The sequence below is a fragment of the Indicator indicator genome, chromosome 15 (assembly GCF_027791375.1).
Source record: "Indicator indicator isolate 239-I01 chromosome 15, UM_Iind_1.1, whole genome shotgun sequence".
Taxonomy (NCBI): Eukaryota; Metazoa; Chordata; class Aves; order Piciformes; family Indicatoridae; genus Indicator; species Indicator indicator.
Window position 1 is genome coordinate 22,193,186 of NC_072024.1, and position 26,746 is coordinate 22,219,931.

Consider the following 26,746-nt stretch of genomic DNA (forward strand, 5'->3'; position numbering starts at 1 on the left):
ATCTGCCTTTTCTTTTTTTGTCCATCAAACACAGAATATGGGTTAAGACTGTTTAAAAGAGGGGTAGGAGTCAAATACAGTGCCTTGAAAGAAGAGAATTTAACAATGGAACTACCAACTCACCTTAATACAGCCACTTCATTTCTGAAAGCCTGGAACTGCTCTGGGGTTGGATCTACAACCTTTAGTATCTTCACTGCTACGTCCCCTGAAAATACATTTACCATAACAGTTAATACAAATGCAGCTGGTTTGTTGTTTGGTTTCCTCTTCCTCCCCCCCCCCCCCAACATTAATATGTAGTATGCTTAAAACTCCTGATTCATGCACACCTCTACTTATTTGTTCATAGGTGAAGATTTTCCTGCTGACATCAATTTCTGTAGTAGCAGGCAATTAATTTACCTAAATTTCAGGCTAATGGAAAAAGTAATTCACTGTTCACATGCTTCCCTTCCATTTGTTAACAGCTGTGGCTGGCTAGAACTACCTCTATGTTTTTTTGCAGGATATAAAACTACTAAAATCTCCAGTAGTGCTCAAAAGAGAAGGTGTGCATTCTCAGCACAGCATTTCAACCACAATCACATCACAGTCTCACAGCTTCCAAATGGCACCCAAAGCTTCACCAGTTGTTCAGCCTGGAGAAAAGGAGGCTGAAGGGACCATTATTCTCTATGGCTCCCTGAAAGGAGGTTGGTGTGAGGAGGGGGTTGATCTTTTTTCCCTAGCATCAGTTGATAGAATGAGAGGAAACGGCCTTAAATTGTGCCAGAAGAGGTTTAGGTTGGAGATTAAAAGAAACTTCTTCTCTGAAAGGGTTCTCAAACATTGGAACAGGCTGCACAGGGAGGTGGCTGAATCCCCACCCCTGGAGTGGTTTCAAAGAGGCAGAGATGTGGTGCTGAGGGACAGGGTTTAGCACCAGACTTGGTAGAGTTAAGAGAATGGTTGGACTGGATGATCTTAAAGGTCTTTTCCAGCCAAAATGGTTCTATTCTTTCCTATCCAGTTTTAGCACACCTACACATACACCTTTGTATTTGTATATAATTAGGTTTAGATATTAAAGTTTATCTAAACTCTAACTGCATAAACATACCTGCTTTTTTAATACAAACTTCAACCCCAAAACTTTCTAGATTTAAATACTGCTGAATTTCAGGAACAGGAGCAATAAAACTATCTAGGAATGGCAGAAAACCCATGAATGCTAGAACCAGTTTTAATGTTTCATTAACAAATTTGAGGACTATGGAAATCATCAGATCTGCCTGTTCCTTAAGCTGATGCATTATAAAATTTTACTTTAAAGCTTCATTTAAATTGCTTTCAGTGTCAGTTTGTTTTGAATTTGAGCATCTGTGGAAGGGTGGTAGGGAGGAACACAGCATGGTTCAGTGATACCTGCTCAGAGACTGTTTCTGGAGTATCAAGCTGTGTAAAGCCCTTTACACAGTGTACATCCAGAAAGCAGTGGAATTATGAATCAAAAAAAGTGGATTAGTGGAATGGAGCTGCCTGTTCTAACAAAGCAAAAGCACCCAACAACTCCTCACTGAAAGCAGTAAGTACCACATTCATTTTTAAGTACAGATGGACAGCCTTTGAGACTTCAAAAAGGGGTAAACTTGCCTTGACATTGTTACAGGATGGCAACAGCAACTTAGGAAAACTGGAACTTCAGTCTTAGGCCCCAGGCAGTAACAAGATTGGAGAGTTGCTATGTTCCAACAGGCTTATCCCATAGCTTAAAGGCTGCTTTACACTTAAGTGCTACAGAATCATCAGCTACACTAAAAATATCCCTGGAGTGACAGATTTCTTTGCTGCCACAATCACTGATCTGCTTTGTATGGTCTCTTTTTGAAGACACATGAAAAATCTGCTAGGAAGTTTCTAGAATATCATCATCAAGTGAATACATTAGGAATACTGCTTAATTAGTGGCAGTGGTTTGAATCTAGAGCAGGGGAGATTTAGGTTGGACATTAGGAGGAAGTTCTGCACAGTGAGAGTGGTAAAATGCTGGAATAGGTTGCCCAGAGAGGCCAGGCCCCATCCCTTGGAGACATTCCAGGGCAAATTTGATGAGGCCTTGTGCAATCTACTGTAGTTGGAGATGGCCCTGCTCACTGCAGGAGGTTGGACAAGATGACTTTCAAGGGTTCCTTCCAACCTGATGCATTCTATGATTAAAAACCAAAATACTTCCAACAAAGTGTGAGAAGGCCATGCAGACTGACACTTGAGTTTCAGAGTACCCTGAGCAAGCTGCAGTATCTTCTGCTGTAGTTACCAGCTCCTTTATGCATCATTTGAAGTCACAAAGGTGCATAAATACTGAACACATTGCTATACATTTATACCTTCTTCCTTTAACTGCAATAAAGGCAATGGAATTCCTATTTTACCTTCATAAAGAGAACCACCTTGCATTTGCAGTTTGCACGATGTTTTGTAACTTAGAGACCTCTGCTAGCAGAGCAGGAGACTCTACCTGGTAAAGAGATTACCCTCTCCTGTAACTACCAAACCCACAGGCTTTGAAGTAGCCAAATCCTACTGCAGCTCCTCCTGAGGTACAAAGCAAGACCAACAGATGGTCCACCAACACTCGAAGCCTGTTGCAATGAGCTATGTCCAGACAAGGTAAGGAGGCAGCATCCACTGATTAAAGGCCAAATGTTCTCAGGTTATTTTTCAGTATTTCCATTATGATCTTTGTTCTTTGAAGAGATGTTTTTCACTTTGCACTGTTCTTACTCAATCAGGTGCCACACTACTTTCAATCCTTGACAGCATTTCCCAAGTAGCTTTCTCTACAGAAACAGACAGACAACAGCACTTGTGGTGCTCAGCAGCAATCTGAAGACAACTCAGATTCCAGCACCCCCCCAACCACCAACCCCCTTAGAACAGATTACCAGGGTCAAGGGGGGAATGTGAGTGTTTATGATAGGTAGTCTTCCAACCCATTTAAACTGCCTTGGTTCTCTTTCCACCTTTTAAATTTAGAAGCATGCTACAGGACACTACAGGATCCAAATGGGGTCTGTAACAGAAGTGGTACAAACAGGAAAATTAGTACTTAACCATCTGAACAACCTGGAAAAATAGGGAAGTGCAAGATAGCTGTTCAACCAGAGATGTCCTCCTCAGAGCAAGACTGCCCTTGACACTTCATGTTACTTTGGAAGCCTAAGTCAGGGAAGGCTACCGGGGAGCCAGTACAGTTTGACACCATCTTCCAGAGGTGCTCTCCAGACATTCACTGCAAACAGCCCTTTGCAGGTGAGCCCAGTAGGGAATCCAACACCTCTGACAATCTAGAACTGCAGCAATCTGCCCACTTGTCTGTGAAGAGGAAAGGCTGAGGGACCTGGGGTTGTTGAGCCTTGAGAAGGGCATGTTCTTAATGCTCAGTGAGAGTTAAAAGGGTGCGGGGAAAGAGAATGGGGCCAGACTCTTTTTGGTGAGGCCTGTGACAGGACAAGGGGCAACAGGCACGAACTGGAACCCAGGAGGTTCCACCTGAGCATCAGGAGAAAATTCTCTGGTGTGAGGGTGCTGAAACCCTAGAGCAGGCTGCCCAGAGAGGTTATGGAATCTCCTTCTCTGGGAAGATTCCAAACCCACCTGGACATTGTGATGCTGGGCAAGCTGCTGTGGGTGCCCTGCTTTAGCAGTGGGGTTGGAACAGAATGATCTCCAGAGGTCCTTTCCAACCCCACCATGCTGGGGATTCTATGATTTAGCTACTTCAAGACATATTTATTGCTACATTTGTACTACCAGGACAGGTACTACAAAAACGGTCTGCAGTTTCACCAGTTGGTGCAGTTTCCTCAATTCTAAATGGAAAAGTCATTAAATATAAACATTGACATCATTTAAGATGATGCTGCAAATCATTTAGTCATTTAACTTATCCACTCCTGAGAAGTCAGGAAAACTATGAACAAATAAGAGTAAATCTTTTTGCTAACAGCAGTACACCCATCTTGTAGACACAGCTGAGGGCCCTTTTCTAGATAGGTAGCTCCATCCATTCCTGTTTAACACCTCTTGATACATGTAGAACAGCAAATGTCTATTCTTAAACTACTAACAAGAAATTCTCATTTCTTCTTTGGTTTCCTGAAATCTTTCTTAATCTGTTTTTCCTCTTGATCTTGTGTACTATTTCACTTCTAACATTTTAACTGTTCATGGACATAACCTTTAGCACAAGAATAGTCCTTCCATTGATGCTGGCACTATTTGGACTTCAAGGCCTGCAAGTATTTAATCTTTAAAAATAGAGGGTGGAAGATAAGTCTACAGATATTTTTTGGTTGCTTGTTTTATAATGAAAATGCTATTTCAATTAGGGCCTGGAGGGTTTTGTGTGTGCTTCTTTTTAAATTGCAAGCCCTGAATTTGAAATTACCTCTGCAGTTCCACAGTGTGCTTCTTTTCAAAGTATTCCACCTAACTCAGTATCATAAACTCTCACACACCAACCATTTTTCCCTTGGCAAAACTCCACAGTAAAAGCAAATTATGCTTTTTATACACCTGCCACCTTGAATCTACGTATGCTAATTAAACCACAGGGGGATTAAAAAAAAAAAGGTTAATATAATTTAACAACAGTCTGTGAAGCTTCCAAGCTAATTCAATCCTGCTAATGGAAAGCAAGATCTTTTCAGACAAGCTGTTGCAGAATATGGTAACAACTGCAGGCTCCAACACAGTAAACACACAGATGGCAGTTGGGAGATTCAGATTTTGATGTCTGTTCTTTGCCTTCTTTCCCCCCACTGCCAGTATTAGGACATAATCTCTCTCATCTAGAGCTTCGGGTGGTAGACAAGCACGCAGCACCATAACAACCAATGTTACCTTTTCTGGGTTGCTGTCCTACCATATCAACATTTTGAGAAGATGGTAACCCTCAGCAAGAACTTACCATGCCATTTGCCTTTGTAAACTGTTCCAAATGAACCTGACCCTATTCTGGTAGAAAGCATCACTTCACTTGCTTCTATTTCCCAGTAATAACTGGAATCTCTCTGTCCACGAGGCCTCTGGAACAAAAAATGATACAAGGCTTTTACTCTAAGTATTTAATCATATATGTTACAGAAACACAGCAAGAATTAAATAATTTCCTTCAGACAAGTTTAAGATGCACTGAAAGCCTGAGAGGTTTGTCCTGCAGTTTGGAATTTTATTCTTCTCCTCAGTTTATGAGGGGTGGTGGGTTTGTTTGCAAAATAAAAAGAGACAAAACATTTTCTTAGACGATAGAATCATGGACTGGATGGGATTGAAGGGACCTTTTAAATTCCTTTTTAAAGTAGGGACATATGCAACTAGAGCAGCTTGCTCAGAGCCCCCAAAAGCCTGACCTGGAATGGTTTCAGGGTTGGGGGATCTCCCACCTCTCCAGGCAACCTAAACCAGGGTTTGAGCACCTCTCCTATGAAGAGGCTGAGACAGTCGGGGTTGTTCAGCCTGGAGAAGAGAAGGCTCCTGGGAGAGAGCTTCTGGTGGCCTTCCAGTGTTTGAAGGGGGACAGAGGAGAGCTGGAGAGGGACCTTTTAAAAAGGCCTGGAGTAACAGGATAAGGGGGAATGGCTTCAAACCGGAAGAAGCTGGATTTAGGTATTAGGAAGATGAGGGTGTTGAGGCACTGCAACAGGTTGCCCAGAGAACTGTGGAGGCTCCAAGCCTGGAAGTGTTGAAAGACAGGCTGGAGATGGGGCCTTGAGCAAGCTGCTCTAGTAGGTGTCTCTGACCCTGGCAGGGGTTTGGAACCAGATGATCTTTAAGGTCCCTTCCAACCCAAACCATTCTATGATTCCATGAAGTACAGAACTTTACTCCAACACACCACCTCTCCCAGCATAGTTTAACATATTAAAAAACTCAAATCAAATATTACCATACTTACAATTTTGGTTTTTTCTTGTGTGTTAGATCCAGGGGCTCGCTCTCTTTGGGCTGGGACTGGGGTTTTGGGCTGAGACCAGCCAGTTGGGCTCATATTGTTAGGACTTCCAGACAGAGCAGAAGGTGAGGCTTAAATAGAAAAATAGAGGGGAAAAATATTTATGAACCAGGAAACAAACACCAAATAGTATTATGAATTACTTGAGTTGATGAAACCATACCTGATTCACTATGGCTTCGAATTGCATCCTAAAACAAAGGAGACAGATAGCAGAGTTACATAAAAGCATACAAAGAACAAGCAGGAACAGTGCTGAAATCATCCCTGATATTTTTGATCAAGAGAGCTATGCTATCAACCAACACTCTACAAAAGATGAAAGCTTGGGTGTTTTCTAGTTAAAAAAAAAAAAACCACCACCTTTCTGCTATAAACATGCAAGTTGTGAATTCTTACACGTTACAAATATTTACAGCATATGAAGAGGTATTGCTACCATAAAATAGAAAAGAGGAAAAAAAAGACACAGAACAAGTAGAAACACCAGAAATACTATCTACATTCCCACCACTGGACTTCTGTACATGCTTGTATTTGAGATCTGAACACAGCCACTGTGATGGGCCTGTACCTCTAGGGGGCAAGTGCTCAACAAGGTTTTGGGTTACAAGCAGGAAAACTTTTTAAAGCTCCTAACAATGCACATTTAAAAATATCTACCACACTATTTCAACCCCAAAAGACTACATCTAGTGCCCTAATACTGAAGCCTCTATTGTGCAAAACTTTTCCCAGTATGCTGCTGTGTGAGAAGCAGGTTGTTACACAGGTCACCAGCTGGCACAGTGCGACAAGTCTCACCTCATGCCACAGGCACTTTACAACACAATTCTACAGCCATGCACAAGATCAACTAAGCTCTGACAAAGAGGACTTTACAGCTTCTCACCTGCTAGGCATTATCCCAAAGTACATACAGGAAAGGTAAAATATCCAGGTACTGTATAAGTACAAAGCAAGAACATGCACTACAGAAATGTTAAATACCGTCAGAGTTAATAGAAATCAATTCAAGCTAACTGATTAGTAGAATAATTAATGTATGATTTCACAGGAGGACAGAACAAGCCTACATTCCACCACACAGTTTGCAAATTAACTCAGAGCATCTTTAGTCAAGATCCATTTATGAAATGCATCATTTTAGCTAGCTAGTTGCATTCTCCCGGGCTTGACTCCATAAATATTATCCTTGCAGAGTACAATTCTACTCCTGAGTAGATTACAATGTGCAGAAACAACCAATGAAAAAGTCTTGAAAGCTTCTACTTTTGTCCAATTTGAGGACAAGAAAAATTGTTAAGAACCTGAATTAACTGTAAGTGATGAGTTTTATACATCAGCCTGAGAATGTAGCTGCTTCCAAGTAAGCTGACAAGGGATAACTAAGTAATTTTAAATGTATATGGAATTCTTATTCAAGAGAAAAAAGTATTTGGGGGCTTCAATCCTGATGTGAATATGTGGGATTTTTTTTGCTTATGAATCTTTTTGAGCTTCAATCCTAATGTGAATATTTGGGATTTTTTTTGCTTATGAATCCTACAGCAAACGAACCAAAACCAGAGTTCTTTACAGTTGGTCTTACAATACAAACCCATTTGCAGTACTATAGTCCTGTTACCTTTGCTTTGATGTGAAATAATATATCATGTTCTTAACCTAAGGGGTTTGTAAAGTTATAGTCAACAAAATAGTTTCCAGAGAAAAGCCACACAAGATGTGTTTGAGGAGGTTTTGTTTTAAAAAAAACAACTGTGTGACCAAATGCATCTCTAATCCAAATTCACACCAAATTTCATAGTATGGATTCACCCAGCTAAACTAAAACCAAAACTCTTCTGTTTGCCCCTTTCCAATCAGCATCCTCATAAACATGCTATAAAGATTTTCACCAAATCAACTCCAGATTAAACATTTCATGTGGCCATGGCTCACAAGTTATAGCAATCCTGTTAATCACAGAAGAAAAAAAAAAGAAACCAAAAGGCACCAAGAAAATACCTACTCTTCCCCTCAAACAAAACCGTCTGCACCAGGAACTGGGAGAAGCATTCAGGCTGTTATTCTAGGCCAACACAGCAAGAGATAAAAGAAAAGAACAGAGGAAGTATAAAAGAAAAAATACTTTAAAAATTAAATGTTAGGGTAAATGAAAACTAAAAAATAACCTCATTTGTTTTGATATATGGTAATTAAGTGCAGTATAACTTTTAAGTATCCCTGTTCAAACCCCGAAGTTCACTAGCGTCTATGCTCTGGGAAACCACTTTATGAGGGAGGCCTTTGTCCTGTCATGCTAGAAGGCCTCCACTGCCTTTTTTGTGGTGTTTTGCTGTGGTTTTTTAAACTTTTGGGGGTTTGGGGGGGGGGGTTTGTAGGTTTTTTTAAAGCCTTTTGGAAAATCAGCAAATGCCTTTAAGGCATAACAGCTATTTTCATTCAGTCCCCATGATATTATCAAGAACAGAAAGTATTTCTGTCTTTATGTTATTCATAAAAAAGAAAGCAATGTCTCCCTAGAGGCTTGCCATGCTACAAGGATCAATAATTCTTGTTTGCTTTCTTGAGTGCTGCTTTATTTTTGGGGCAGCCAGGCTTCTGAAGCAGTTAAAAAAAGCTGTAAGCTTGAGAAAAATCAAAGAGAAATGGAAGCTACCTTTCCATACAGCTGACACCAAAGCTTCTAACAAAAAAAAAAAAAAAAAAAAAAAAAAAAAGAAAAAAGCTTCAGGGGCCTGCAGCACATTTTTCTTCAGCTCTAAAGGTCCTGTGGACTCCTCTAGCATATTTAACAGTCTTCACATTTCACAGAAGCCCATAAACTAATAGCTGAAGATGCAAGTAAACTTGGCAGTCAAAGGATTTTGCTTGGCCTAAAGAGCTTTTTAACTATTTCAGAGCAAAAAGCTATCAGTGCTCTCTGAAGTGCTGCAGCTCAGCACTTCCTTTCTGCAAGCCTTTTCTGCAACACCACTCCCTGATTTTGTTCAAGTTATCACAGAAAAGAACCAGCACTTTAAGTCTAATTTGAAACAGATGTCTCTCACTACTGCCAGTCTAAGGTTGGGGGGGGGGGGAAGAAAGAGCAAAAAAGGTGTTTGAAAGCAAGTAACAGCAAAAATATCCTCAGATAGAGATGGCTTTAGAGCACAAGTCCAGAACGGCTGTTAACCCTGTACAACACAAAGCATATTGCCAGTAAGCTTTGACTTTGGTATATTCCAACTCAAAGAACTACTCCAGACTATACCTTAATTTAAACATCAGGCCCCTCCAACAAATCCAGATTTTTAAGGGTAAAAGAAAATTAGGCCTGGTTAAAAATGGTTTCTTCAGCAAAATTGAGCTTATTTTCATTTTGGATCTGTGAAACTTGATTACTAAAGCTCCCCAACTTCTAAGCAGAACTTCAGAGTTGATAAAGGCTGTAAGAACTAATTACTCGCTGTGTGTCACCTACACTCTTCATCACTCAGCCAACTATGGCAAACAGTAAGATGACAGAAAACGACAGAAAGACAAGAAGAAAAACCAACCAGTGACTGGTTGGCCATGTCACAACTGCAGTCTAACTTTGTTCTATTCCCAGGATTACCTCAATTATCCGGCTGTCTACAGGCATCGTAGTGCTAACCATGTGGACATTTGGTGTGGATGTAGATCGCTGTCTTTGGGAAAGAGAGCCCTCAGAAGAAGGATTTGATGTGTTGAACGTGAAGGCATGAGGTGTAGAATACCTGTGCTGGGAACTGGGAAGAAAAAAAAAAAAAGAGAAAAGGAAAATTGTGGTTATGATGTTCCCCGTCTAGCAACTGAAAAACACTGTTCAATGTAACTTGTCCAAAAGCAACATACACAGAATTCTGAAGGGAAAAAGTTGGGACTTACACTCTAACTAAATTATCTGGTCAGCTGAATCACTCCCAGCTTAACTTTGGAAATAAATTAGAAGATGTTGCCAGCTCACATACTTATCTAGTGTGTTTAACACAAGACTGTTTCTGCCATGATAAATTTCACCACAGTTCGCCTGAGTCCCCATCAAATCCCATCTAACAAACTGAGCGAACACTGGCTCTGATGGATTCATTCAGATCTGTGAAATTTAAAAGAACTGCTCACGTCAAGTCTGTTAACTGCACAGCTTAAGAGCTACTTTTACAGCTAAGCCCTGCATTTGTGCCGGTTTGCAAGACTGTTCAATGGTTCATGCAGAACAGCCAGCAAGGAAGTCATGAAACCCAATACCAGTTAAAAAGGAGGCCAACAGTAAAATCCAGTTCAGCAAAAAGTTACAAATCACAGCTAAGATCTCTCAAACCTTATTTGTCCCAAATCACAAGTATCCTAACTGAAATCAGCCAGCCTTCACAAAAAACTTCAAAAAACCATCAGTTTAATGACTGGAAACAGCATAAGATGGCAAAGAGAACAGAAGATCAATCCCTGGTTCCCTTCCCACTAAAATAAACAAATAAATACACAGAACCATTTGCAAGTCAGCTACGTGCTCTGTGCCTCATTCCTGAATAGCCCAGGATTTTTTCAGAGGTGTAGCATAAAGCAAAGGTGGCCTGCCCTCTTCAGCCTCTAGAATTTCAAGGAGAAGAATACAGGCACATGTAAGGATCAGAAGACAGGTCCCTTTAAAAGAAAAGCAATTTTTATTCTAGCATTTAAAACTACAGGAATGTTCTGTTTAGGTCTCAATTTTCTTTAAAAGGAGCAGATTTCCAGCTTCCACTGTTCCCTCTTTGAACTCTTATCTGTCATCATAACATTAGAACATTATCTTAGTTGATGTATGTAAGTCATGCAAAACAAGTCACGGACCCTTACACGTTGACTACCTGATCAGATAAAATTAATTCACACAAATACCAAAAGGGAGCCTTGAATTTTCTTGGCTAGGAAAACAAAGGTCTCCAGAAAACCTTTAATACCCTCCCTTAAAATCTTAAGACTAAGAATTGTAATGTAAAATCCCAAAATCAAAGTTTTGCTTGAATCTAAAGCACAAGAATGGACACTAGGCATTATCTGCGGCAAAGTGGTGTTGCCTTCTTGCACATTGATCCCAACCTCCTTGAAGATCCTTTTGGTTTTGAGGAGTTGGGGGTGGTCTGGTTTGGGTTTTAGACAACTGTATTTCCCCAAACAGAAATGACAGGAAATACTAGCTTACCTAACAGGTATCCGGGAGACAGACTCCCGCATCCGTCTCATTGTCAAGGGAGGTAGTGCAGGGACACCACTGTCACTGATATTTGAATTTGGGAACAATCTGAAATATCAACAAAGACAATTACAATTTCAACTGCTACACTACCTCCTGTACAATGCTCTTAAAAGTTGAAAAGCTCAAGGGCTGTTTCTTTCCAGGATGATTAATTTCATGAACACATTCCTATCTTCACATGGTGTTTTTCCTCTGTGTATGGTAGGACTGAAAAATGTCTTCAGACTCCCAGAGGAAATTTCCATCAGTTCTTTCTGAACTTAAGATACAAATCTTTTTACATCAGACTTCAGATCTTCCTGAAAGGGTTTTTGGCAGCAGTTCTATTAAACCTGGGTAGCACCAAGTGGCACAAGTCACCCTACAGTCTAACGACTGTGGGTGTAAGAAAATGTGGAACTATAAAGGCCAACTTCAGTTACTGGGGGAAAAAAATACATTCACTAAGATACATAAAATCTATTTCAGCTTTTAACACTTTTGCATAAGTCTTCTTCTAACATAATGACTTTCAGCTTTTCCTAATCAGTATTAGTAAAAGTAGGGAGGTTGGACTAGATGACCTTTAAAGGTGCCTTCCAAGCCAAACCATTCTTTGAGTCCACGATTATCCTTCATGAGTTTTCTCACCACTCCATTCATTTTCAACAGGGTGTCAAAAGCTGTGGTAGCCCTGAACACTCACACTTTCAACAGCTAAAAAACAACCGAATCATGACCTTTTTTTCCTTCTAACAAGTGTTATGCAACAGAAGGTACTATTAATCTGCTGAAACAGAGGCTGTTATAGCAACTGTCTGGTCATCCAAGATCTTTGCTTGCCCCAGAACGTTAACATTTAGAGCAAGAATGAAGTGCACTTCATGTAAATGGCCTTCTTTACCTGGGAACAGACAATCATTGCTGGCTGTTTTAGGAAATCAGCACACAGGCTCTGTATATTGATCACAGTAATTACGCTCCCCACCAATCCAAACTCCTCTCTACCATAAGGGAATCAAAACCCCAATGCTTGTCTGTCACAGAGAACTATAGCTGCTATGAATCAGAAACAGTCCTTACAAGAGTTGCCTGATGTTGCTCCAGTCGACACACATGGTTGGGACTTTGGTGCTGCAGTGTTCGTGGAACTTATAACCGCACGTCTGACACCGAAAGCCATTCAGCAAGAACTTCTGGCAGATGTCACAGAAAGCAAGCTTTAGAAACGTCTTCCGAGCCTAGAAAACACATTCAACAATTAATCCAAGCTACTTCAGTAGCTGATATGAAGTGGCAGGTGTCCCTTCCCACAGCAGGGGCTTGGAACTAGATGGTCTGTAAGGCTGCTTCCAACCCAAACTACTCTATGACATGAACAACTTCAGAACCTGACATAAATAAGTGCTATGTTAAAATGTTAGCAGTGCCCCCCAAGTGCTATGAACTGAAAAACCACAGGAGTGTTCTTGCACATATTTCTGGTTTGGTTGGAAGCCTGGAAAGCTGAGTTTTCATTACCTGATTATGAAGGAAGACAGGGAGAAAAAAGGAAAAGAAATTCAAAAGGTGGTATTCTGTCAAATTCAAAAGCACTGTTTTGTGCTTAGGAAGCTGACAGAGTTGAGTGGGCCAAGAATTGAGTTTTTTGTATGACCAGGGAGATGATGGAGGATCAGATGGTAAGAACCACCTCATTATTTTATTAGTCAAAATGCTTTGATTAACCACTACCCCCTCTTTGCATAGCAAAGAATTTCCTTAGTAAATAACACCATTTAAGAAAATTCTACTTCTGAACATTTTCTCCCAGATCTGGAAGAAGCTCCAACTTGGAGCCTTCCTCCACAGTACACTCCAGAGGAGAAAGCCCTTTGGGTCACTTCAGTCTTTTTTTTTAAAGCTTCTGAAACACAAAACAAAAGATTCCTTTGAACCAAAAGGCTTTTTCCTCTGGAGCATACTGTCGAGGAAGGCTCCAAGTCAGAGCTTCTTCCAGATATGCAGAAAAATATTCAGTTTCTGGTGACCAACTGCAGAAAATTTTATTTGTAGTTTTCCAAAACTGTAAATAAAGCAGCAGCAAAGCTACTTTCAGGCTTTGGAAATCAATTCTAACTTAATGGATTTAATGATGATCCTTTAAGCTTGATACCTGACAATATATTTTGGGGTTGGGGGGACAAAAAAAAAAAAAGACTGGAATATAAGAACAGGATCCCTTCCCAGGGGGAACAAAATAATGCAAGGTAAAGCTGTTAAGGCATTACCTCTTTGTTTAAAAAAGAAGAAAAAAGAAAAAAAACCCACACCAACAAGAAATTAGCTTTATTTAGTTGTTCTAGATAAAGCAAGTAATCTGTTTTTCAGAAGGAACTATAGCAAATCTGAAGTCTTTCATCTCCCCCCAAAAATACTCTGTCAATTCACAAGGCAGCATTGGCTCACACAACAATGTTGTGACCTTGCAGGATCAAAAACACTCCTGTATATTTAGTACAATTACCAGCAGGCAAATGAAGCTGACAAACTTGTTCAGATTTTTTTTGTCTGAATCACAGAATTGTCAGGGTTTGAAAGGGACCCCAAGGATCATCTAGTTCCAACCCCCCTGCCATGGGCAGGAACCCCTTCCACTAGATCAGGTGACCCAGAGCCACATCCAGCCTGGCCTAGGAATTAAGATCATCTTTAAGGTCCCTTCCAACCCAAACCATTCCACAAAGCTACATCCAAATACAGACAAGAAGCAGCTTACAAAATTGTGTGTAGTGAGTGGAACATGATCAAGAAAGTCCACTTGCAGTTCCTCTCCAATCAAGGAGGCAGCATCTGTATTCCAATCCAAACGCACTTTTTTTCTGGAAGAAAAAGGGGACAAGAAAGCCACTGAGCAGGTAAGCGTGGGCTAGTCAATGATTAATGTCTAGTGACATTAATCAAGTGTCTTCTTGAGCAAATCAAAAAAATGTAGGAAAAAAAGAGTGCCTAACCTCTTAGAGTGATCTATATTTCAGTGTCTTTCCTAAAACAGAATTAGAAGCAACTCTAAAAACATCAAGGCTCATCTCTGTTCATTTTGTCATGTGTAAGTCATTTAGATACACAGATTATTTGAAATCAAGCACCTAGAAGCTGGAATGGAGTCTCAGAAATACTCTTAGAAAGGAAACATAAGGGTTTATGAACGGCAGACTTGGTGACACGAAAGCTGTACTATGTGCTCCAGCACTACAGTTACTGGGGACCCCAGAATGAACTCAGTTACACAGAGATGTAAACCCACAAATGCTGCTTCACGATGAGGCTCACATGAGCATTAAGCCCAAGCCTTACGAGGTGTGAAGTTAAATGTATTAACTCCATGAGATACCTTCACTCCCTCTGCTTGTAAAAGAATCATTTGGTATTTAATAGCAGCATCCCCGGTCCTACGAAAAATAAGGAACATCTGAAGTGAGATTCAAATCCAAACACTGAGAAATTCTAGAGGAATGGAGAGCCTTAAAACTGAGCACACAGAGATGATAGCCACACAATCACTTTGGTTGAAAAAGACCTTTATGATCATACAGTCCAACCATTCCCTAGCTCCACCAGGGCTGGGGCTAAACTATGTCTCTCAGCACCACAGCTCTGCCTCTTTGAAACACTTTTAAGGATGGAGATTCAACCACCTCCCTGGGTAGCCTGTTCCAGGCCTTTTAGAAACCTTTTAGGGAAGAAGTTTCTTCTCATGTCCAACCTAAACCTCCCCTGGTGCAACTTGAGGCTATGTCCTCTCATCCGATCACCTGTTACATGGAAGAAGAGACAAACTCCCACCCCACTGAACCTCCTTTCAGAGAGCTGTAGAGACCAATGAGGTCTCTCCTCAGCCTCCTCTTCTTCAGACTGAACAACCCCAGGTTCCTCAGCTACTCCTCACCAGCCCTATTCTCCAGACCCTTCACCAGCTTCATTGCTCTTCTCCAGACCCGCTCCAGCACCTCAACCTCTTTCTTGTAGTGATGGCCCCAAAACTGAACCCAGTACTTGAACATAGTTGATTTTAGCTGGCTATGAATTACTGGCACTGATGTTTACCAACTCCAAATGCAGAGGACAGACGCAGCTCAAATATGATAGCATATCACGTTGTTTAACTAGAGTACAACAAAAGCACTGCCACAAGCACAGCAATGCTTCCTTTAAACAAAACCCTTAGTAGTCAGGAAGCTGAAGGTAAAGTTACCCTAGAGAAGGGTGAAGAGAGGAACATGGAAATGCTTACAGCCAAACTGTGCTCTTCAAAGAAACTAGCAAGAGAGGAGGAAAGCATTATTGATGCCGTTCTAAAGCCAAGATTTTTATACCCTCCAGTTTGAAGTTTCACAGATCATAACCCCAGACTCTTACCCTTTTGGTTCAGCTAGGAGTCGAAAGACTGCACAGCATTCTGGCTGCAGACCCCTCACTTTCAGTGCCTTCATGAGACAGTCGTGCAAGGTCATCCCATTGCGCACATTCACCTGTGACCAAAGGGGACACACAGTCAGTGGCTGCACAACTTAGGTAAGGTTTGTTTATTTGTTTGTTTGTTTGTTTTTCTCTTTTTTTTTTTGAGGGGGGAGGGAAAGCAGGGTTTTTTTTCTCCTTTTCTTTACAAGTTCCAGTAAAACTGCAGCTTGGTTCACTACTGAAGTTAATAAATAAGTAAAAAGCACTTGCAGACTGCCAGACCTTCTGATTGACCCCACTGCACATGAAGCCAACCTTTCAGGCAGGCCCATTTTCTGCTTCTGAATAACTACTGGGTATTTTTACAAAGGAATTTTTGAAGGCATTTTTATAACTTTTTGACATCTTTAAGATGCCTAATTTTCTGTGAAACATGACTTTATACAGCAGTCAAAAGTATATAGCCTACAGAATCATAGAACATTTTAGTTTGGAAGAGACCTGGCTCCAACCTTCCAACATCTGGCTCCAACTTTCCTACCATGGGCAGGGACACTTCATGCTAGACCAGCTTGCTCAGGGGGCCCCTTTCAACACTTCCAGGCCTGGAGCCTCTATAACTTCTCTGAGCAGCCTGTTCAAGTGCCTTACCATCAGGAAGAATTTCTTCCTGATGTCTAATCTAACTTCTTCCAGTTTGAAGCCATTCCCACCTTTTCCTGTCACTCCATGCCCTTCTAAAAAAGTCACTCTCCAGCTCTCCCTTTAAGTACAGGAAGGCTGCTCTAAGGTCTCCCCAGAGCCTTGTCTTCTCCAGGCTAAACAACCCCAACTCTATCAGCCCATCTCCACAGAAGGGGTGCTCCAGCTATCTTCATGGTCCTCCTCTGGACTCAATCCAGCAGTTCCATCCCCTCCTTGTGTTACTAGAGAAGTAACAGAAATGCCAGCAAACGGAATTGTCTTGTGCATAGAAAAAGGTTTAGTTTAGACTTCAAGGACCTTTGTGTGTCATTAGTCTATTATTAGTACAGTCAGCTCCAAGAAATCTAACAGAAGTATTCCTTTAAGAAGTTTCACTTCATCTTTAACTACCATACTTCAAACAGTGGGCATCCAGTGGAAGAAAATTGGGACAGAAATGACTACACAATTTACTTCATACAGGCATCATTGTTTAGGTCAGCCAGCTACTGGCTTTGCATGTTGAATATGCAAGCCAAGCACACTGCTCAAGTATAGTGGAAAAATACAGCACTGGGGTAGAAAAATCCAGGTTCTCAAAACACATCGTGCTTCCAAAGGGTCTCCTCTAGAATTAACAACCTGTTGACACCACACTTAATAACAACAAGATCTCTTGTGAAGCTTGGCACTTCTCTGCCCAGACAGAGGTCACAGTGCCAGCAATGGGAGCAGTAGGATGTTCCTCACAGTGAGGCAAGGAGGACTCACCACTGTGCGCTGCTTGTTGGGCAAGAAGACACGAATGGTATTGCTGGTTTTGGAAGTATCTGAGATTTTGCCGTCATCAGATGCTCGGCGCTGATAACCAAACTGCTGGACAATAGTAGGTGAAATACAGTTTGGGCCATCAAAGACAGAATCCTTCAGTCCAAACCCATTACTGAGGGTCTTCCAAGCTCCTTGAATGTGCTCCATTGATGCAGTCTATGAAACAAAAAATGAGAGAGGAAAAATTGCAATCATAGAATCATTAAGGTTGGAAAATACCTTCAAGATCATCAAGTCCAACTGTAACCATGACCACTAAACTGTATCCTGAAGCACCACATCCACACACTTCTTGAACACCTCCAGGGATGGTGATGACGCCACCACCTCCTGTGGGCAGCCTGTTCCAATGCCTGACCACTCCTGCAGGAAAGAAATTTTTCTGAATATCCAACCTAAACCTCCCCTGGCACAACTTAAGTCCATTTCCTCTTGTCCTATTGCTAGTTGCTTGGAAGAGAAGACCAACCCCTCCTCACTACAACTTCCTTCCAGTTGTAGAGAGCAATGAGGTCTCCTCTCAGCCTTCTTTTCTCCAGACTAAACAACCCCATTTCCCTCAGCCACTCCTCATATGACACACCCTCCAAATCCCTTACCAGCCTCCTTGCTCTTCTCTTGACACCCTCCAGGACCTCAATGTCTTTCTTATACTGTGGCACCTGAAACTGAACCCAGTACCAAAGCTGTCACCAGTAACAAGTACAGGGGCACGATCACTTCCCTCCTCCTCTGGCCACGCTCTTCTTGACAGAGGCCAGGATGCCATTGGCCTTCTTGGCCACCTGAGCACGTTGCTGCAATATTCTTCACTATAAAGTGGTGCTCTCTCCTTCTGAGACAGCAGACCTCACAGCCTTTCCTGAAGGCATCTGAAAACTGCACTGCCTTCTCCCTTGTGACACAATCATCCTACACATCCATGGCACAGCTCACCCACATCTGCAAAATCAGCCTGAGTCTGGAAAGCATTTGACTTCTGCACATAAACAGATAATCAGTAATACACGTGTAATTCCTCTCTCTCCATCTCTCATGTCACTGGAGCAGTTACCATCATGTTAATTTAGATAATCAATGCGTGAAGGAACTCAAGAAGGGTGGCTAGATGCCAGATGCAGGCCTGAATAGTCCTGTAAACCAGATATAACATGTCAGCATTAGCACAGACTGTACTGTTAAGAAAAAGCAGCCCAACAGGAATGACAATAAAAAGAATTCATTGAAGAGATTCTATTTCTGTCAGTGATTTTTGAGCTGTGGTTTTGAGGAGGGGCAGTTGGTTGTTGGCTTGTTTTTTCTAACAATGGTAGTAAATTTAATACTGTTAGCACACAGCAAAATACATCACATTTATGATATATATAGATAGGTATATAAATATTCTAACCACACACACACACTATCAGAAAATCATGGATAGTTTGGGTTGGAAAGGACCTTAAAGATCATCTAGTACCAACCAGGCAGGGACACCTTCTGTCCCAAGTTATGCTTAGTTACAGTTCAGCATAAACCTCTCCCAGTGCAGGGACATGAACAACCCCCTGCATACTTCTACATCAGCACACATTACTATTTTTACACATTCAGGGACGAAAGATAAAAGGTATCAGGGTGGGGTGTTTATCCCTAGCTATCACAATGTCAGTCCAACTTGAACTCCAAACTACACTCCAGATGCACCTGATTCAAAACTCAAAGTCTGAAACAGTTTTAAACAGTGAAATGTACTCATCGATAAACGCCCAAGTAGTAAGATTCATTACAGAATCATAGAATCATTTTGGTTGGAAAAGACCTTTAAGATCAAGCCCAACACTACCTCTTGAAGACCTCAAGGCATCACTAGGAAATGATGGGGAGAGAGATGCCTCTGCCTCTCTGGTGGGCTGTTTTGCACCCTAACAAGGGGAGAAGGAAGGAGGTCCTCTTATCCCAGACATGTTTATGTCAGAGAGAAAGACAAGCGCTTGTTACAGTTCAAGAGCTAAAGCAATGGAATTCATGGAAAAAGAGATCTCCAGTAGTCTTAAGTGTCTATTTTGGGATGCCCAGAAGGATAAACCGTGCATTTCTGAATGTTTTCACTGCCAGCCCAACCCCAAGAAGTCTTAGCCAGATCTGGAAGTACTTAATGTTGCTACAGACCTAAACTCAAACCTCACTTGTAGGTAGAAAGGAAACAGGTAACAACACACTTAAAGGAAAAGCTTTGGTTTATATAAAGATCTACCACAGCACACAAGGGGAGAGAAAAATTGAGGAATATAACTGCATTCAGCATACAGAAGCCACTACAACAAGCTCATCACTCAAATGCATCAGGAATCAGAAAGATGAAGAAGTGAGGTACAGTTACAACAAGTATGTGATGCTTAAAGAGAGTAACTAGTTAGATGGTCATTATAAAAACAGAGTGGAGATGAGCTGCTCAATAAGAGGGGTAAGATGAAATCCAGACAGCTGGATTGTTCCTCTTCAAATCGCCCACTATGGGAAGCTCCATTTTATTTCCTCCTCCTAGGTAAGGCATAAGACAAAACAAGAGCTCAACTGGATTTCTCTGCTGAGTAAGTTGAGGTAAGGAATAAGCAGGGCAACCATCACAGCCTCCTTGGCGTCACTGCTGACCTAAGTTGACAACACAGCCTTTTTAGTTAGTATTTTGACATGCTGCCAACATTTCCTGAAAAATTCAAGAGAAAACAGGAAATGACAAAAAAAATTCAAACTGGCACCTCAGTAAGAGCCAAGTTTCACACCAGAAAAGGTACTTCCCTGCTCTACTGGTGTTCCCTCAGCCCACTGCCTAGGGATAGCCTGCTACAGAAGATCAAAGAAAGTTATGTTCTAAGGTTGCTGTACACACAGAAAAAGCAAAGAGAGCAACTGCCATCACCTTTCTGTACAACACATACCTCAGCTGTATCTTTGTGCATTTGCATCCTCCTCTTTCTGAAGATCTCTGCCTCACAAGTGCTGGATATTCTCAGCTTTGCGTGTGCTCGGCATAATCCTCTCTCCTAGCAGAGCCCTGCTCCCTCTTGCCATCATGCTTTAGCAGAGTATTTTTGCCATCTTTCTGGCTACAGCTGATGACTGCGTCCCTGACAGTTTGGGTTTCCTCACAGACACCAAGAGTTCTTTTTTTGGGTTGGGCTTTTTTTTTTTTTTTTATTGGTTGGTTGGGAGGTGGTTTTTATTTGTTCGCTTTATTGTTTGGTTTTGGGTTTGTTTGTTTTTAGGAAATTAATTGTACCTCCTACTATAGGTTATACTCACACACTTCAAAAAGGAGCCACCACTGAAGGAAGCAGATGAAAACTTAGCTCAGATATGGTCTGGAGTGGACAAAAAGCTGCAAGTGGCCTGAGGGTGGAGGGGTAGAGGAAAAGAAAAGGAAGTTTAAAAGCACTCAGTATCTCCTGGGAAGAGGTAGGTAATTCCACATTCAGAAGTTGTTAAAACTGCTCTTGGCATTCATAGTACTGGGGCATGCTGTTGGTAAGGTGGAGCTGGCTGCAGAGACAGCAGTAATCAACTGTTCTTTTGCTTACTTTTGCAACTATTCGGAGGCAACCCTCATGTGGGTTGATGGGAAGGCTCCAGATCCTCAGAAACACCTCTTCTTCCAGGTCAAGAAGAGTCTAGTCAACACCACTTTGATGCTGATGCCACATGAGCAGCCACTGGACATGTTCACTTCCCAGATACAGTCATTGTTTTTATCCCAAATGATTACCATAGAATTATAGAGTGGTCTGGGTTGGAAGGGACCTCCAAAGCTCATCCAGTCCAACCCCCTCTGCAGTCAGCAGGGACATCCTCAACGAGATCAAGTCACCCACAGCCCTGTTGAGCATCACTTTCAATATCTCCAGGGCTGGGGCCTCAACCACCTCCCTGGGCAACCCGTTCCAGTGTACCACCACCCTCATGGTAAAGAATCTGTTCCTAACATCCAACCTAAATCTGCTCTTCTCCAGTTTGAAGCCATTGCCCCGGTCCTGTTACCGCAGGCCTTTGCAAACAGTCTCTCTCCATCCTTCTTGTAGGCCCCTTTCAGGTACTGGAATGATGCTATTAAGTCTCCCTGGAGCCTCCTCTTTTCCAGGCTGAACAACCCCAGCTCCCTCAGCCTGTCCTCATAAGCAGGGGTGCTACAAGAACATGGAATAACAGACAGTCTTAACAGCTGCTTCTTGAGAAGCAACTCATTAATTAATTACACCTTTCCCCTTCCCTCTGAAGAAAGCTAGCTTAAACAATTATATTAATATATTATATATAAACCCATCCATTTTGAACTCAAACCCTGCATATATAGATATGGCACAAGAGAATCAGCAAGGCAACTATCTGACCATCTTTGAACTAGCAAAAACACTCAGTCACACCACATAACATCACAAAAACACAAGGGATTTCTAGCTGGTCCACAGAACCAAGCACAACAGCAGCAGATGACAGACTACTGCCCGGGACACAGGTTCCTGTGCCCATCAGAACACAGCACAGCTCACCTTGTGTCCTGTAACCTGAGCTCTAGCACTGACCTATTCAGTCATTTAGAGTCTTTTGCTCCAACCAGTAACTGATAAAAGCTATTTCTGCTGAAATTAATTTTATCTGACTCTCCCAAGAGCCACACCTATTCACTCCAATGAAAAGATATGTTCTAAAGAGAAATTTTATTTGAAATAAAAAGGAAAGATTTTTACAATGATACCTTCACAAATCACAGAATGGTTTGGGTTGTAATGGACTTTTAAGATCATCTAACTCCAACCCTCTGTCATGGGCAGGGACACCTTCTGCTAGCACAGCTTGCTCAAGGCCCTGTCCAACCTGACTTCAACACTTCCAGGCTTGGAGCATCTACTACTTCTCTGAACAACCTGTTCCAGTGCCTCATCACTCTCATCACATGGAAGAATTTCCTCCTAATCTAAATTCAGCTTCTTCCAGTTTGAAGCCATCACCCCTCATCCTGCCACTCCAGCATTTTGTAAAAAGTCCCCTTCCAGCTCTCCTGTAGCCCCCTTCAAATACTCAAAGGCTGCTCTATGATGTTCCCAGAGCCTTCTCTTCCCCAGGGTGAATAACCCAAATGCTCTCAGCCTGCCTTTATAGCAGAGGAGTTCCCAGCTCTGTGATCATCTTTCTGACCTCTTCTGGCCCTGCTCTACAGGTCCTCTCCTGTACTGAGAACTCCAGAGGTATCGCAGCATTGCAGGTGGGGTCTCAGCAGAGCAGAGAGGGAGAATCCCCTTCATCTACCTGCTGCCCATGCTGCTGGGGATCAGCTCGCCCAGCACGCCCAAATCCTTCCCTTCAGCACTGCTCCATTCTCCACCCAGTCTGTGTTTGTGCTTGGGTTTGCCCTGACACAGGTACCCAATACTTAGGTACCTAATTCTTAGTCTATCTAAACAAGCTTTGCTCCCTTTACATGAGTTACCACAGCATTTTGCTGAAACATAATCATTACCAGACACTAGGCTCCTGCTTATGCCATGCTCAAACAATCCATTGCCAGCTGGCTGTTTTCATGCAGCTTTCTGCATTTTTTCTTTAACATATTTCTTCCTGCAACTCTTCCCTTTCATGAAGATGAAAGTCAATCAAACAGCCTGTCTGCAGCTGCAACAGCAGCATTCAGAGACTGTTCTAATATACTAAAATACGTCAGTCCCATTGTAGATCCACTGCTGCTCAGAAACTGATACCAATTCATTTCATATTAAACATTCAATGTGAGCAGAGAAAAACCCTCCTATTTCCCCCAACTCCCACAGGCAAACTGCACACTCCAGCAAGACTGCACTCCTCATTGGTACTTTTGGCAGTGATTACTAATTTTGAGAATTAGTTGTTTGAACAAGTATTAAAAACAAGTGCACAAAACAGCTGCTGGGCAATGTGCACATCTGACAGCAACAAATTCCTGGAGATCAATTACTCATATCTACTCAGATCATTCATTCATATCTGAAACACACCTTCAGGTACTTTAGCTTTTTTTCCATGACTGGCAAATAGTGTTTAGTCTGAGCTATTAGCAATTTCAGCTGTTAGCAATTCTCTTAAGGAATGCTGAAACTGGTCATGAAGAGGCCTGAGGTTCACAGCATACAAAGCTAAACTTCTCTCAGTAAAGAGTCTAGGTGCCTTGCCCTTTTCCCTGTTTCTGAAACAAATACCAAATGCTTTCAAAGAAAATGTAAATAGTTCCCCTTCCCAAAACAGAGACACACACTGCCATTTCTAACCACACAACAATCAATGGTCACACTTCTGTTTAATGATATATGCAAAGACAAATCATCCCACAACAGAATCCAGAATCCATTCCAAAATGAACACTTTTGTTAGAAAAGATAAGCTTTAAAAGTTGCTTATAAGAAAAGTTTTCATCTCTGACAGGGAAAAAAAAGAAAAAAAAAAAATCACAGAATCACTTAATACCAGTTTGGGAAGGGACCCCAAAGACCATCAGGTTCAACCTTTAAAAGATTGGACCTTTTAAAGGTTGGACACTTATTATGGTCTTTTCTCAGTTCCTTTCTCATACAATAATTCACAATTGCTTTAACATTGCATAGGTGACCAAGTTGTCCCAGGAGAACAAAAAGCCAACCCCACACCTAATAAATATCTGTTGTGATACATAGCAGCATTTCTTAAAAGCTGCTTTTCACAGCAATACAAGACGAATATGGGCCCATTCCTATGTTGATCACAGAATCAAAGAACTATCGGGGTTGGAAGGGACCTCAAGGATCACCTAGTTCCAAACCTCCTGCCAGAGGCGGGGACACTTTACACCAGTTCAGGTTGCCCAGAGCCACATCCAGCCTGGCCTTAAAAACATCCAGGGCACACCCATCCAGCTTTCAGGCTCCTATCCTGCTACCCAGTCTCACCCTATCCTTGCAAATTCTAGCGATCAAAATCTAACCAGACAGACATTTACCAAGTACTACAGAAACCATCAAAATCCCTTTTCTTTGTCATTTGACCAGTGGTTTGCTTAACGAGCTTCACAGTCTTTCTTTTTGAGATGCTGTTCAAAGCATCACACCAGAGAACTGCGTGAGGAGCAATGCTCAGCTTTATTTTAGCATGTGATAAGGTACAGCTCAGACTGCTGCATCACCTCACCGTGTGGGGGTGGATTTGATAGCATTTTATCATACTGATCGACAGATATGTTTTAAAGCCATCTGTGCAGGCGTTTCATCCACTACAAAGTGTAGCCCTTTAGCAGCAGGCAAACTCCTCAGCAGAAATATTTCAGTGTGTAAGCTTGAACACAAGCAAAAGCACAGAAACGCAACAGAGCACAGATGAGGAAGGAATCAGAGTTCTGCTACCTCCTCTACCCAATTCTTCGAAAGATCTGTTTGCTTTGTCCTTTCCACACAGATCATTCCCATATCAGTCACCCATTTCTTTCCACCTGCAACTTGCTGTCGAGTTCAAATGCAGAGCTCTGCAAGTGTCCCTGTAAAACCTGAATTCCTTTATTATAGAAAGAGGAGCACTTTGGATATAGAATCCAAATCCTTCCCTCTTCCAAAGCAAAAAAGCAATCCTAGGGAAAAATTCAGCAGGTATCTCCAAGCACTTGGATCAGAACTTACGATTCAGTTAAGTACAGATTATACAGATTCGCTACAAAGTTTGTAAATCTATTAAATGAGCAAGGAAAGGAAAAGGTCAGCAAGGAAAGTACACAAATTTCATTCATATACTTCGTACCAATTTTGATAACAACGCACCAGAACCTCCACTTTTTTTTAGCATAATAACTTACAATTTTAATCTTACAATCAAAATGGATAAATATTGAGAGGTGGTCAAATGCATTCTCAACATCATGAAGACAATTTAAGCTGAAGTGGTATTTAAGATGTTCTCCTTTTTCATTTGGCAAATTCAAATGTCTTACTAGAAATAACTAGTGAACACCACTTTCCTACATCTGATTCTGTAAGGATGACATTGTATGACACTCTTATCATGCATAAACTTCTTGCTTCTTCACCATCATATTAAATTCTCCACAGCAATATCCTCCAAAGGAGGATTTAGAAAGGAAGATCTTTAAAGACGACCTTGCACTACAGAAGCAAGGCTATGAGTTACCCAGACAAGACTCTCTGAAGAAGCATTTTTTTCCCCCCCCAAGTCTTTCAATCAGCCGCACATACATTCTCAGACACGTGCTTATTTGCATTCTGAACTTGCTCATGCTTCAATTGTTTCAAGTTGGGATGAAAGCCCCAGACTGTGTTTACAGTCGCCTGGAACTCATCCACTTTACAGCAAGGATGAAAAAGTTACTCAAATGTCAGCAATCCACCAAATGCCCTTCCCACACAAGTTCTCAAGGATTAAACAACAGTGACTGAGAACCTCAGCACAAAGAATCGCTGGCTCTGTCCTCCCTGCTTTGCACATAGTAAATGAGGTGACACTGAGGACACATCAGCCTTTAAACCAACCCTGGCTGGTGGAGAGACAGCCTGAGATTAGGTTACTCAGGTTAACGGCTGGGAGCTGCTGGTTAGGTAGGTTAACTGTGCACTTCAGACACCACAGTTCCTGCTAAAACACCCTTACACAATTCCAGACAATGCCAGTTAGACAGAATGGCATGCGGTGATCCAGCCAGTTCAAGAGTTGGGAGTCCTCTGCGTTCAACCAGGGCTGCTTTAAACTGAGAAATTACGTTTATTAAACATTGGCTCTGTGCCAGAATCAGCAGTGCCACCAGGAGGTCAATACCTCTATTCCAAGAGCCTGGGCATGGAAACAACGTAGAGATCATGGGGCAGGGGGCAAGGAACAGGGGCAACAGCACCAAGAGAGGTTTGGAAGGGGCGTCAAGGTATTTTTCTGTGAGAAGATAGAACAAATGATTCTCTTTTGTATTTTATTATAAAGCACACCTTGGAAGATCTAACACACATTTATGAAACAGGAACTAAATCTTACATGATACTACCGGACTATTTTAGTTACAAACTGCCTGGACAGCTCTACCGGCTTTATTTTACTGTCCCTATGCAGTGGCATTTGCAAAGTAGTCTGTATGAAATGGCAAATAAAAGACTTCAAACTTTTACTATCCTAACTGCCTCCAAAACACAATTATGTTCCATTTTAATTCTGTCTTACTCAACACATCGATGAAATCCATGAAACAGTTCTAGCGTCCCCATCATAAGGATACAGAGCTATTGGAGCAAGTCCAGAGGAGGGTCACAAGGATGATCCAAGGGCTGGAGCACCTCTGCTATAAGCATAAGTTGAGGGAGCTGGGTTTGTTCATCCTGGAGAAGAGAAAACTCTGGGGGAACCTTAGAGCTGCCTTCCAATACAGGAAGGCCGGGGAGTCACTTTTCATAAGGGTGTCTAGCAGTAAGACAAGGGTGGATGGTTTTAAGCTGAGGGAGAGCAGGTTTAGACTGGATCTTAGGAAGTTGTTCAGTACAAGAGTGGTGAGATACTGGAATAGGTTGCCCAGAGAGATTGTGGATGCCCCCTCCCTGGGGCTG

The 26,746-nt window shown here is 41.8% G+C and overlaps 1 protein-coding gene across 1 annotated transcript in view; it reads right to left on the reverse strand.

Moving 5' to 3' along the window:
- RAF1 (Raf-1 proto-oncogene, serine/threonine kinase) overlaps positions 1 to 26,746 on the reverse strand; it is a 49,188-nt gene that overhangs the window by 12,131 nt on the left and 10,311 nt on the right. The window contains exons 3-13 of the mRNA XM_054387419.1: positions 17,118 to 17,333; positions 15,621 to 15,733; positions 13,981 to 14,083; positions 12,306 to 12,463; positions 11,190 to 11,288; positions 9,600 to 9,753; positions 8,010 to 8,069; positions 6,162 to 6,189; positions 5,942 to 6,069; positions 4,955 to 5,072; positions 124 to 208 (exon numbers count right to left, since the gene is read on the reverse strand). Coding sequence (XP_054243394.1) covers positions 124 to 208; positions 4,955 to 5,072; positions 5,942 to 6,069; positions 6,162 to 6,189; positions 8,010 to 8,069; positions 9,600 to 9,753; positions 11,190 to 11,288; positions 12,306 to 12,463; positions 13,981 to 14,083; positions 15,621 to 15,733; positions 17,118 to 17,324 — 1,253 coding nt within the window. The 5' untranslated portion in view covers positions 17,325 to 17,333. The remainder of the gene's footprint in view (positions 1 to 123; positions 209 to 4,954; positions 5,073 to 5,941; positions 6,070 to 6,161; positions 6,190 to 8,009; positions 8,070 to 9,599; positions 9,754 to 11,189; positions 11,289 to 12,305; positions 12,464 to 13,980; positions 14,084 to 15,620; positions 15,734 to 17,117; positions 17,334 to 26,746) is intronic.